We start from the raw sequence: 14,522 nt of genomic DNA on the forward strand, positions 1-14,522 counted from the left end.
CTAGAAACTATTTTGTGTTGGCTTGGGCAACATCAAACAATTTTCTCTCTTTTCTTGTCCACCGCAAATCCATCATCCAATTTTAATGGACTAGATATTGCTATGGAATTTAACACCCAGATGCCAAACAAATTATGCAAACTTCAGAATGACAGTTCTCATTAAAGATCAAAGAGATCTGACCAGCAAAAATGAACACTAGCAGGAAATCCACGAAAGCAACTTAATAGGTCCAGTGTCAGATGCATTATATTAAATAGAAGAAGAGAACGAGAAAGGTGATGTTGGGTCATGGGTGAACCTGAAGCCTATGTGACACTGAAAATCATGGCGTAATGAGGAGAGAATGATTATGATAGAAGCAAACCAGTATACAAGTAAACTAAACCAAGAACAACATCCCAAAAACTTCTTGACATTTTATTCATAAGCTGCTTTTCTCAGAACTGAGGAAAAATGTGTTTACTGCTCTCATCTTATAGAGGAAATTGTGTATATAGAAATATAAACTGCCCAAACAAAGGCTTCAATTGTTTCAGTCCATGGCCAACCTAGAACAACAATACATTTAACTTCCCAGGTTATACAGATTTTCATTGAATCTATTCACAACATTTTTATGACCCAAAGCTTATAGCTACTTATGTACATATATACAAGACAAGGGCCAATCAGATCTGCATCAGAAAGGTGCTTGCAAAGCTTGAGATAAGGTTCAACCTTTCCTGACTGCTGGATCCTTTTCCTTTGACCCTGCAGCACAGCTATTCTGTCCAACCGTTCAGGATAGAAACCCAAGTTAAGCATCTTAATTAGTGTTTCAGAAGCATCTTCAAAATTCCCACCTTTGATGTAACCTCTCAACAACCATGTTAAGGTTTTCTTCCAACGCGATGAGCTTGTAATCTCCAGCTGGGTCAGCAACCGTGCCACAGCACCTACCTCGTTTTGGGAAGCACATAGAGCTAACACAATGTCATAGAACACTCTGTCAGCATCTTTCCCAGCAAGCTTCATTTCCCACAACTGCTTTTCAGCTTCAAGTCCTCGACCAGCACATATATACATGGCAAGGAGCTTTTCATGAACCGCCCCAGAAAATGAGGAGCTTCCCTCTTGAATCACCCAGTTGGACAAGCAGATTCCATCTTCCAGAATATCCGACTGATACTTTTCAATAAGTTTGGCATTTTCTACTTCCATTTCAGCTACTAGACCCTGTTTTACAAAACTTTTCAACTTCCGTACAGCTTTCGAAAACTCATTAAGCTCTTTAACCACTGCTGTCATTGCAATTAGGTAGCTGTAGATCTCTGGCTTTAATCCACACTCTCTGAAGTCGATCACCAATTTAATTGCACCGCAGTAATCACCTTCCACCTGAGAGCAGGAGGACAGAAAATAAAGCATTTGTTCAAAATAAAACATGCACAACTCATAAAATTTCAACAATGGATCATTTAAAAATGAAAAAGAAACTGTAAAGTGAAGATTATATGATGATTTTTTTGAGTGGTGAGAGGAGAGGAGGGGCAAGGTTGTTAGATTGAAAAACAATAAGTACAGTAAATATAAGTAATATTTTATCCTAAATAACTCAGTTCTGTTCAATCAGGGGTCATAACAACTACACAGGTTTTAATTTTTTTTATTCTGAAACATGATTTAAAAATATGCCATCACACTGTTGGCGGGTGCCCAGATAACTTTCATCCATTCAGTCAGTTCAGTCCAATATGAACTGAGAAATTTTCATGTGTATGCAATGTATTTGATGAATAACTTTCCACCGTCATTCTCTAACATAGCATAAGGTCAATGATGTCCTATCCTACAATAGAATCATAGGTACTGACACACAGTAATGGTTTAGCCAGTGGTTGCAGCTACAATTTCAAGTAACTCAATCAATTACCAAGCTAATGATAAACCCTTAATACACCAAACAACCCAGGGTCTGAACTTGGACATGACCATGCCACCTCAGGCAATGTCTTTGAAGCTTATCATGAATCTAGACCAATCTCAAATCAGCTCTACTATGGTCATTTCTTATTTTATTTTTAACTCATCCATCTCAACACATAGCTAGCCCAAATGAGACTTCTTAACTGCCCACCACTTAATGCCATACATCATAGCTGGTCCTATGATGTCTTGTAAAAGTTGCCTTTAAATTAAATGGGATCCATCGCTCACATAGCAGTCCAGGTGCACCCCTCCAATTCATGTTCAATTCCCTACAAGACGTCATCAGCTATAAATGATCCCTTTATGAGATCTCCACCTCATCAACTTTCATAACCCCAAGCCCTCTCATAAATTTTGTCAAAGTTAATAAAGTCACACCATATACTCCACCTTCGTTCTTGTTGTCTTAAAACCTTTTGATTCCAATGTCGATTTCCATAACTTCAGTTTGGCATCAATTCTAGTTTTGGCTTTATCCACCAAAACAATGCCATCAGCAAAAGAATATGCACAAAGAAACCTAATCTTGGATTCCTCTGGTTAGCTCATCCATGGCTGAAAGCTGATCCTTGGCGTAGCCTAACTATAATTGGGTATCCTCTACCTTGGCCCCTAGAAGTTTCTAAAATTAGTCAACACCATCAAACATATATTTAGTTATGTTCATGTATTTAATTGAGATCCTTTCTGACAAAATCACATATTTAATTGAGATACATTCTATTTCTTGACAAACGTAATATTAATCTCTAGGTGCTCTTTCATAATCTTTCCTCGATCAGACCATATGGAGATCTTTATTGGACTCTCTAAAACTTTCCATGACTCTACCAGGTAGACAGATAGCTTCTGTAGTCGATCCTCCTGGTACAAAACCAGTTTGATTCTCTGAAATAGTTGACTCTTTTTACAGTGTGTTTCAACACGTCTGAGAAAAAAAAGAAACTGAAGAATAAGCTTACGGCACTCTTATAAAACAATATTCCAGCAGCAACAATAGGTCTACAATTATGTTTCAATTGTTGTAGTATAACACAGAACAGGAAATTGAGATTGAAAATCAAACAGAAAATAAAGAAAAGGGGATAGATAGGGGAATAAGGCTAATCAAGCCTCTCACTCTCTCATATGGATCACACCTACTAGAAGGTCTCGCATCTGCCGCATCTCATAGAATTGTATTGCGCAAAGCAAAACATTCAACTAACTTAATTCAACTGTTGACCTTATGTCCAGCCCCTTCTCTTTATTTATATCAATGAATGGATTACAAAATAGAAGTAAAGTCACTAGAAAAATTCAAACTTGATCCCAAGTAATAAAAGCCAAACCTAGTGTACATCAACTAAAAGGAACAAGCTATGCCTACTTTCCATATCTGAATTTAGAAACTAAGCAAAAATGCATAGTAGATGATATACTGGATCCTTTTCTTCTCCAAGCAACCTAGCATTTGGCTCCACAGGACCTCATAGAAGCATCTCTAACAAGTACAAGGTAATAGGGACCATGACACTGCTCACATGAACAGTATTGTGGTCTTCAATCCAACCTCCAGCAGCTATCATGGGTCCACTTAAAATTGGAGAAGATCCCCTTCAGCTGTTAGCGTGATATCAATGAAACAGGACAGGATATAGGATGCACAGAAGCCCCACCATATGGACTAGTTCTGTATCAGACTTGAAGCCCCTACCTAGAACGAAGAGTACATCATTTTCCTTACTAAACCATGCTCTTTACATTTTACAAACATAAAGCAGGCCGCTATGATCCCTACAGCCCAAGAAAGTTGGATTCTTGGTTTTGATGAAATTTCAGAGTAACTCTTTAGATAAAATATATTTCCTGTGCAACTAATACTTCTCCCCAATGTACGATTACATTAGACATTATATGTAGCTATATTAATACCTTTAAGATGAGGGCAGACCTCAGTTTAACAGTAAGGTTGCTCCATTGCAACCAAGCAGTTACAGGTTTAATTCAAACACCCTTTCAGCAAAGATGGGGTAAGGCTACATAAATTGACAGCCTCCTCATGCCCTGGGTACGCTAGTTCTTTTATGCTAGTACTTTTAGTTAAACCCTAGAATACAATTTCTTAAATTTCTGCTCCACAACCATGAGATTAGATGTTTCATATTTAAGCTACCCCGGAAAAGGAAGCAATAAAGTTAACCATGGAAGATTGAAACATAACAGGGAATTAAGAAAATAACGAAGTATAAAACAGAAAAGACACAAGATAGAAAGCATCAGGCCCATTACTTCTGAGTTCTAATTTCTATTTCTAATAAATACATAAAAGCAGAAGCAAACGGATTCACAATTAACAGTTGCTTACCATCATCCTCCAAGCAAGATACCCAGTGGGGCCTCCTTTCTCACCGTCCCCTTCATCCGCAGCATAACCAATTCCCCGTTTCAGAACCTCTTTGACAAACAAAACTGCTTCGTGCTTGTTGCCCATCTCCCAATACAAAGAGATGACCTTCTCGATCATACTAAAACTTGGTTTCAATCCAACACAGTCCATGTCCACAAGAAGATCAACTACATCTCCTACCTCATGCTCGCCTTCAATCAGCTTCTTGACCCAACTACACATGAGCGAGACCATGAGCTCCATGGTCTCCTTATCAACACGGTTTTCCTTTTGAAGCCATTCAAATACCTCCAGTGCACACCAGGAATCCCTCCCTTCTTGGGAGAAATACACGAGGACCAACTGCAACTCCCGCGGGGAAAGCCGGTGATTCATCTCCTCAAGCACGTCGGCTGGCTCTCGAACCATCCGTTCCAGTTCCTCAATAGCCTCAAAAAACCCGTCACTCATTTCATCTTCGTTGTCACTCGTCAAGAACTGGTCTATTTCAACCGACCCAAACACCCTAAAATCCCCAGTTCCATGCTTCTGCAGATGACCCAGAAACCTCAGACTTTTAGCTCTGCATATCCTGGTAGAAAACCTAGAGCACAATTGCAACGAAGCCCAACCGGTGGAAGGAAAGAGGCAAGTATTCCGCGGGAATAAATGAGAAGAAGGTGAAAAAGGAAAGGTCAAGTGGATTAAGGAAGCTAAACCATTGAGAACCGCCATCAATTTCCGCTTTCCCCTCCTACCTCTGCCGGAAACTGTCCTGTGCTTCAGTGCTGGAACTCAAATGGAGGATGCCCAAAGCATTAATCAAGGAACCCATGAAGAAACCACTCAAACCCAGGGGGAAAATTTGACCTTGTAGTGGTTCGATCGAGAAGAATTTACTGTTGTTCAATCCTTTTCAACCAAGGACGGAAGACACAAATGGCTGTCCGTTACCGCCAACAGAAGCCAATGACGGAATTTGAGTAAGAACTGAGATTTAGATAAACTAATGGAATATGTGATCAGTTTTAGTGTCAAACTGTCATTGGAGTTGACAACAAACAGATACGTGGCCAAAAGAGAATTGTGTACGATTAAAAACAAAACAAAAATTAGGGTTATGTGACCATAGCTCTCTTACATCGGTGACACGATTGCGATCAGAGCTTTGAATAATGGTTGCTAATTTTTCTTTTTAAGACAGTAGATCTTAACGTGGCTGAATTTTGCTGATGGGCGTATTTAATATTTTCATCTTTTACATATTAAAAAACATCTTTTTTTCTATAAAAAAAATATCATAATTCTTAAATCGTTCTTGGTGTCTTGTAACTTTATACTATTGTGTTTTATAGCTTAAAAAATAAATATTTTAAATTTAAAATATTTATTTATTATTTATTTTAATACTTTTCGTTCATTAATAATAAAAATTCTGACCTCTACTATTAAAAATATTATTTTTATAAATAACTTCTAAAAATGAATAACCGCTACTCATATTAAAAAATAAATCAATAAATAAAGAATCTACTCTTACATGAGAGTATTGGATCTTGATAGTCCGGTGGCAATCTCCAGATTCTCCACCCTTACTTGTAAATATTTCTTTATTGTGCAAAGGTTGGTATCTAAAGAACTTAATATAATTCTTTTTAATAATAATAACTTCTCTTTTTAGTTGGTGAAATGATTATTAGATTTTTATCTTTTTAATTGAATAATTCACATCTTTTGTAATTCATTTTCCTATAATTCTCTCCTAAGATTGTGTGATGTGGCATTAAGTAATTCAATGGTCACCCAATTCAAACTATAGTTTAAATAAAATTCAAATTTAGTTTGAATTGGATAACCATTGGATTACTTAATGCCACATGACACAATCCTAGAGTGGAATCATATAAATCAAGATATATATATATATACATCCAAAAAATACCAACCACAAGCAACTTACTTATAAGTGGTTTGAACAGTTGAACCTTCTATAAGATATGCTGCAGATGTGGAGAAAGAGAATCTACAGAGCACGTGTTTTTTCATTGCTCATTTGCAAGGGCAGTATGGCTGGGCTCTAGCTTAGGATTGCGTTTCCACGAGTACATTGACCATTCGGTGGATCAATGGATTGTGGATTGGGGGCCATATAAAAAGGAGGACAAGGACAACTACAAGGGTGTGGAAGCCCAAATGGGCTTTATCCTATGGTACTTATGGAGAGCTCGCAATGTAGAAATGTTTGATGCGGGTAAATGGCTACCTATGGATGTGATTCAAATGGCAGAAAAGGCAGCGGAGGAGTTTCTTAACTCACAGCAATCGTTTGATAGCTCGGGTAGGATCATCCACACTTTGGTATCCATCATACAACAAAATTACAACTTGAGGGACCAACGGTGGAGTTCGCCAGCTAGGGGAGTAATCAAAATCAACAGTGATGCAGCTTTATGTGCTAATAGCACAAACACTGGTATTGGCTTCATTACAAGAGATTGGAAAGGAAATCCAGTAGTTGCCAGCTCCATTCCTTTAATTTTTGGTGCAGCAAGTGTTGGAGAAGCGTTGGGGATTAAGGTTAGCTTGTGGCGAGCTATTGAAGAAGGCTGGCTTCATGTGAATCTTGAATCCGATTGCCTAGCTGTGGTGCGCCTGCTGAACAATCCTTCACTCCAGGTATCTACATCTCTGATGAATGTAATAGCAGATATCAGACAACTAGCATTGGCTCCAATTACATGTGTTTTCTCTTTTATTCCAAGGAATGCCAACTCATTCCTTGGCCGAGGAGGCCCTAATGCGTGAGGCTGCGTTGGATTGGCCCATTTCCACTTGCTGGCTCAAGGAGCATGTTCCTTCTCCAGCACCAGTGCCTCTTTTTTCTTAGTCAATCTTTGTACCAAAAAAAAAAAAAAAGAGTTGAACCTTCTATTGAGAAAGGGAAAAAGAAAAAAAAAAAGGGGGGGGTTAAATCTTCATTTTTTTCTTTTTATTCAAAGGATATTTAGATTTTTTTTTTTTTTGTCTAAAATTATCATGCATTTTATTCTATTACTCAAAAACATGTAGCCAAAACTGGGGTTCACATCCTCTACAATTCCTTGTAATTCTTATTTAGGATTTTGACATGTGGTAGTTAATTATCCAAGGACCATGATTAGAATCCAACTAAGAATTGAACCTAATAAATCTCTACATTTTCTCTCAATTTTGTCTCTCTTCTTTTCTCTAAGCTTAATTTTATGGATTTATTAAGTCCAATTCCTCATTGGGTTCTAATTATGACCCTTGGATAATTAACTATCACGTGTCATAATTCTAGATAGGAATTACAGAAAATTATAGGAGGTGAGAATTATAAAAGATGTGAACCCCCAAAACTGTGTAACAGTACAAATAATAGAAATAGAAACAAATACGAGTGATGGCACTACTAAATACATGAAGTCTAAATTAAGCGAGAAAAACTTTCGACCTATAGCAATATGTAGAGTACATAGTTAATAATCCGTGCAGACACAATCCAATCCATTGCAACCTCTAAACCATTGATCAGCTGGGCTATACTTAATTGAACCTTCATTTTTGGCAAAGCTTATGAAAAGTTGAAGTTGGTAACAAAACCCTAAATGGAGTGATGACACCATACATATATTTTTGTGCTCAAATGACAATATATATATCCATGTGGTTAGGAAAGTTGGACTGGATGAAGTGTGAACCAGGATGAATATGACATTTTTACCCTTTTGAATATATAATATATTTTATCATTTGATCATATCCCGGCCCTTACATGAGCATTGCATTGGAATGGATTGGATTGGCTAACCGACCATCCTTACCTAATGGAGAAATTGGGTCCCAACTCCCAAAGTGGAGGAGACAGGAAGACAAAGTAAATAGATAAGTAAACATATATTCATGGAATGGAAGGATTAAATAATGGAAGAAAAGTTAATCACCAACTGTTTAGCATTAGAGTATATATATATATGTCATGCAATATGTCATGCATATTGCATCATAGAAGAAGGACAATATGTGATGCATATATTCTTATTTCAAGTTTGGATTTTGTTAGTTTTCATTTTATTCTTAGATTTAAAAATATATTAGCAGATTTTCTTGTAAAAGAGCCTCTCAAATACTCTCTTGATAGAATGGTAATCTTTCACCCTTCCTTGTAAATGTTTCTCTTGTTGTGATCTCTGGGAATGTTACGACTTTAAAGAGAGTCTGACTCAACGTGAAAATATATTGATCTATAATTATTTCTTTTTATATATATTTTTTATATATGTGTCGTTGTTAGAAATCCAAGTTTTAATTGAGATGAGTCATCCAAGTCAAGTCAAAAAATCATAAAACCTACACCACCAGGTAGTTAACTCGTCGGCAATGATCTCTTAGTGAAGAGAAATTAGTTGAGTTTAATTGAAATAACTGGTTTTTTGACGAGTTTATTTAGATATTCTTGTTGGAGGTGTTTTTCAATGAATTATAAAATTCAACCACATACAATATTCTAATTCAAGGACTAAAGTAAATTCAATAGTGTGCTTGAATTAGACTATCATATATGACAAAATCTTATAATTAACTAACTCATGAGGCACTCATCGGAAAATTCTCTCTAAGGAGAAGAGTCCCATCATACCAGATTATTATAGACGACAATTCCATAGATGTTGTAATGATGATTTTCTAGTTCATCTATATATATACAAGTTAATTAGTGAGTTACAATGAAAGACTCAACCTCTTCTTGATTCAATGAAAAACACACTCACATACACATTATCATATGTTAATAAATACAAGTTGCATTGAAAGACTCAACCTCTTCTTGATTCAATGAAAAACACACACACATACCCATTATCATATGCTAATAAATACTGTGTTTAGTAGGTTACCCAAAAAAAAAAATTTAAAAAAAATACTGTGTTTAGTATTATTATCATATATAATCGATGCACTGACATGCACTCAGGAAGGTAACCTAGTTTTGTTGTTGGGTGACTGTTCTTCTCTCCCAGATATAAGCTTATAAACAGAAGCTAGCTTAGCAGTTAACCATAGCCAGCAAGACCAACCCCGAACCCCAACCTGCTTGAACCGATTAGGGAACCAGATTAAAATGGCTGGGAAAACACAAAAGACCAAACCAAACAGTGGAGTCTTCTCAAATATGAGAACTGAGCCAAGCATGAATAAGGTCTGGAACGCACAGAAGACACAGAGACGAGACAAGATAAACCGTGCCCAACGTGGAAGAAGACCATGCAGGAACTTCAGTACCATGGAAGCAGAGACAGCCACAAGCATGGCAGATAAAGAAAGGAAAATGGCTACACCATGATTTCCAAAGAGCTCTCCCGGTTTACTTTGGTATTTGATGTCAATCAAAGTTAATATGATTGTGAGAGCAAACCCAAATACGGCATTAATGTACTTCCAATCAAATCGACTGCTAGTACTTCTATGGCTGCAGCTCTGGTGTTTTCTCCAACGGCGAGAACTATCTAACCTGAGTAACCATTTCTTGCTGTTGTTGTTAGCAGCTATATCCATGGAGATTGGAGAGTGGTGTGTTACTGTTATGGTTTCAGAGCTAGCTTGAGAACTAATCTTGGGCTATGTATAGTGTGCTCGAGGTGGATATGCATGCAAAGCTGAGGTGAGCCGCCACTGAAGATGATTGATGGGATCATTCACTATCTTTTTTCACCATTGGTTAGGCGTGACCTATCTCCATCTGATTCCCACTCAGATTTCTCTCTATCTGATGCAATAACCAGGTGATTTCCTTAAAGTTTGAAGCAAATGGGCCATCTGAACCACACGCCATTGGACCAGCTAACAACAGTTTCCAACTTGAAGATCAGAGAAATAGTTCTTTAGAAAGGACAGATCTTCAGATGATTTTATAAACGAAAAAGAGAAAGTTACACATGTCTTCTGGGAAATCTCTCTGTAGAAAAAGCCAAGTCTTCGGGGATCATTATTGATAGGGAAAGGTTTTTATATGGGAATTAATCGGGGATTGGCGAGTCATAGACGAATTCAATTCAAAGAGTGAATAACACTCCACTGCATGAATGAGAAACATTCCATTTCGTTAACATGAAATTCCTCTTAGAATAGTTTTTTTGACTTTTTCTACTTAAGAAACACTTCTATTTTTTTTTTTTTTTTTTTTGGGTAAAAGATCTAAGATACACTTAACAGATACCGAAAAGCAACTGCTTTATAGCAGTATAAGACAAGAAACAAATCTTTCAATTTTGTAATTAGAAAAGTTAATAGCCTAACGCATTTGGATGAGTAAAAGTGAACAAATAATCATTGTTCCTTTTCTATTCTTTGTTGGTAAACCTAATAATCATTTTTAATAATCATTGAATGGGGCAATTTAAACATAATTTAGTCATTGTTAATGGCCGACATTGATTAGCATAAACAAATTAAGGTGGCACTTACATCCTCTAGATTTCTTTTCTTTTCCTCCACCACTGAAGTAGCTGAGAAATACAAGACGGAAGATACAAAGGTAATTTGTTGAGTATTTATTCATGCTTGACATTGGGTTGCCGACGGACACGGGTCCCACTCCTCGATGAATGGGCGGAGGTCTGAGGTGGCCACCCTGGCGGGGTGTGAGGGCAGCGCCCCATAGCCTATAGAGGGTCCATGTTTCTGTGAGCCTTAGAGTTTCTTTACAGTACTTTGGGCTTGGGCTCATGAATAGCTATAGCTTAGGATTTTTAAACACTTAGATATATTCTCTTGTAACAGAACATTGAATATAGTAAAAAAACCTAATGCTAGATAGAGCCTTGCATTGAGGTGAACCAAAGTAAAATTCGTGTCACTTTCTTCCTTGTTTTCTATTTGATTGTGTGTGATTGATCACTCTAATCCTAACATAAATAATCATGTAGGCAAGTAGATTCAGGGGTCTTGGAAACCGACTCGGACCCACTCTGTCCAAATATCTCATTTGTCCTATCCGTTCAACCTTTGGATAGAAAGGCTATGGAGTCAATCCATTTAAAATGGCTAAAAGGAAATCAATATGATTTCAAAAGGTGTAATTCCTCTCAATCCAACGGTTGTCATCCTCTCAATCCACACATCGTTCATCCGACAGTTAAATGGATGAATGTTGTATTTTAATGATTGTTACTTACAGAAATTCAAAGTTTCTTTTTATTAGATCATTTCCTAATGCACAGCCAATAGGTGTCTTTTGGAAGGCTAGTTTGATTGGCTAACAATCAAGTTGAAGAGACATGTTTTATATCTTTTGGAGACACTCTAAGTGGTATCTATTAAATTCCTCATTCTTGATCGAACATTATTTTTAAAAACATTAGTATCTTGAGTCAACCACCAAGAATAATGGCTCTAATTCCAAAACTAGGGTTTTCCCTTGCAAAATTCAGGGAATGAGACAGAGGCATATCTAGGATTTAACATCGAGAGGAGCCAAGTACTAACATTTCACAGAGAACACAATGAATTTTCTATCTATTATTTGTTAGGGATAATAGATGCACACCTACAAACAAAGAAGAACACAAGCAATGCCGCTAGGGGGAATCTACGGGTTCTCCAACTTGCCTATGTTTGCGAGAGGAAAAAAATATTACTATTTCCGGGACTCACACTACCTCAAATGCCCCCAATCCTTATCCTCAAGTTTGGTTTTATAGTCTGATACTTATCCCAACCCGTGCATATATTATTTACAACCAAAGATAATTACGTTTTCTCATGTTAGTAAATTGATCCAAACCCTCTTTCAATTACAAACAGAATCAAAGAAATCATATTCTTAACATGGACCCACATAATACAATGATCACCTGAGACCCTCATTATCTTTATCTATAAAAAATTTCTCCAATCGGAGATCCAATTACTGATATTTTGCACATGAAAGTAGTGTTTGAGGAAAAATTTTGTGGATATTACATAATTAGTGAAAGTGGGCACCAATAATGGTCGACTTGATTCCTTGCAATGTTGAATCCTATTATATTGTAAAATTAATACAAATAGGTGAAGGTAGAGGAGTTGGTCCTATATGACTTTCAAGTTTCATCGAGACCAAATGTAATTGGCAACAATGCTCCAACTATTTACAAGACGAATATCACAGTGGCCATAATTAAGGATAATTAAGAACATAACTGGAAGATAATGACATAAAAGAGAGGAGTGGAACCGTGCTGTCAGTGAGAGTAAACTTAAAAGTGAAGAGATTACTATTGTATATGTTTATATCAGAAGATACAAAATGGTGCTACTGATCTCTTCTCCAACTTCTATAAAAATATTACATATCACAATATCAAATGCATCTTATAGGTTTGGTTTTATAGTCTGATACTTACAACCGTGCATGTATTATGTACAACAAAGATAATACTTTTCTCATGTTAGAAATGGATAATTTAATACAAAGGAATCAAAGAAATTATATTCTTAACATGAATAATACAATGATGATATGAGGAGCTCTTGTGTGCATCTTGGAATCACAGACCCACTTAAATATCTTATGTAGTTTTCCAATTGGGATGGAAGACACCCAAAAGTGTCGTGATGGCCACTATCTCCTGTGCAAACTTTTTCATACTTGTGAAGGTAGGGGCTGGAGAAAAAACATAACCACTCAAGGCAGCCTTCCATCTTTCACGTTCATCAATAACATCTGCAAGTTCATACTCAGCAATGACTTCACCTTTTTCAAAAGGCTAGCCCATGAGCCATTCCAGGAGGAATTAGCAAGTTGAATGGCTAAGGCAAGGACCCCCAACAGGGAGTCATTAGCTAGTATGGTGGTGCTCATGTATGCCCAAGTGGCTTTTAAGCTGTGAGAAAATCAACACTAAAACCTATTGCTAGTCTTCTTTAAAAGACATAGACAAACCGAAACAAATGCACTTCGTGACAAATTACATATACATCTTAAGATGAAGGATTTCCTAAAAAAAATCAATATTGTAAATGCCCTTTCCAATTGGGATGGAAGACACCCAAAAGTGTCTTGATGGCCACTATGTCTTGTGCAAACTTTTTCATACTTGTGAAGGTAGGATGGCTGGCAACCGTCAATTGGGAAGGTAAACTTAGTAATCCATCAAGGCAGCGAGGCATCAATCTTTCACGTTCATCAAAAAGTAACAATAATAAAAAGGACAACCCTTTTGTGACAAATTACATATAGATATTTTGAATTTGTAATCAATTACATCTGTTATTCTTGATAAAAAAAAATAATTATAAATGAGAGGAGGTTTAGTCGGGAAGCAACAATATAAGGGTCAAGCATCGATGATGTTACCATTAAATAAAAATCTAAAAGACCAATTTCAACCTTCTTTTCAAGCATTTCTCATAATAACAATTTTAACTATAATATTATATGACTAAAATGCCCTCAAAAATTACTAAAGAAGTGGGTAAAGGGATTTTCTTTTCACCCATCTCTTTCCTTGGCACTATTAGTAAATCACCCACTGGCCCCACCCTACAAGAGACTACTGCCATACAAACAAATTTTCGAAAAAGTGTGGTTCGTGGATGACATCTCATAGGGTCAAGGAAGGAAGATATGTGAAGAGGAAATCCCTTCTCCCACTTCTTTAGTAAATTTTTAAGGCATTTTAGTTATTTAATATTGGAGTTAAAATTGTTATTTTGATAAATGCCTTAACAAAAAAAGGGGTAAGATTGGTTTTTTGAATTTTTTTTTTGTGGTGATATCATCACTTCACCAATTCTTAACAGTAATGGGGCATTTGTAATTGATTTTTTCTTAAAAGTAGTAGATATAATTGATTGCAAATTAGGAGGTCTATATGTAATTTGCCCTAAACTTTTTATCTATTATGGATTTTGGTCAATAAACTCGTTCTATTTATATTTATTTTTATGCAACCCACTTAAAACCAAATACAGATTGAGGAATTTTTTCTTATCAAGACTTTATTGTTTCTCCTTTTTGTCACTCCTAATCCCTGATAATCTATTTCAAATTTTATTATCGTTTTCTTTTATCAAGTTTCATTTTAACATTAAAAAGCTATTTTTAATTATATCATTTATTCTGGATAAAAGTTATCAAACATTCTTGTATTGATGTTATTTTAAATAGGCAAAATGCATA

The 14,522-nt window shown here is 36.3% G+C and overlaps 2 protein-coding genes across 2 annotated transcripts; one reads left to right on the forward strand and one right to left on the reverse strand.

Annotated features, from left to right (window-relative positions):
- Nucleotides 1-301: 301 nt before the first annotated feature.
- LOC149028119 (pentatricopeptide (PPR) repeat-containing protein) lies at nt 302-5,437 on the reverse strand. Its single transcript, XM_089168656.1, has 2 exons — nt 4,319-5,437; nt 302-1,380 (listed from the first exon to the last, which is right to left on the reverse strand). Exons 1-2 carry the CDS (start codon nt 5,072-5,074, stop codon nt 607-609), a joined length of 1,530 nt encoding a protein of 509 aa, XP_089024782.1. The 5' UTR covers nt 5,075-5,437; the 3' UTR covers nt 302-606.
- Nucleotides 5,279-7,144, forward strand: LOC149028120 (uncharacterized). Its single transcript, XM_089147508.1, has 2 exons — nt 5,279-5,322; nt 6,346-7,144. The coding sequence occupies exons 1-2, from the start codon at nt 5,279-5,281 to the stop codon at nt 7,142-7,144; spliced, it is 843 nt and encodes a 280-aa protein (XP_089003634.1).
- The last annotated feature ends 7,378 nt before the right edge of the window (nt 7,145-14,522 follow it).

Source organism: Hakea prostrata, chromosome 1 (genome assembly GCF_041222555.1).
Source record: "Hakea prostrata isolate BN-2017 chromosome 1, UWA_Hpros_2, whole genome shotgun sequence".
NCBI classification, from domain to species: domain Eukaryota; kingdom Viridiplantae; phylum Streptophyta; class Magnoliopsida; order Proteales; family Proteaceae; genus Hakea; species Hakea prostrata.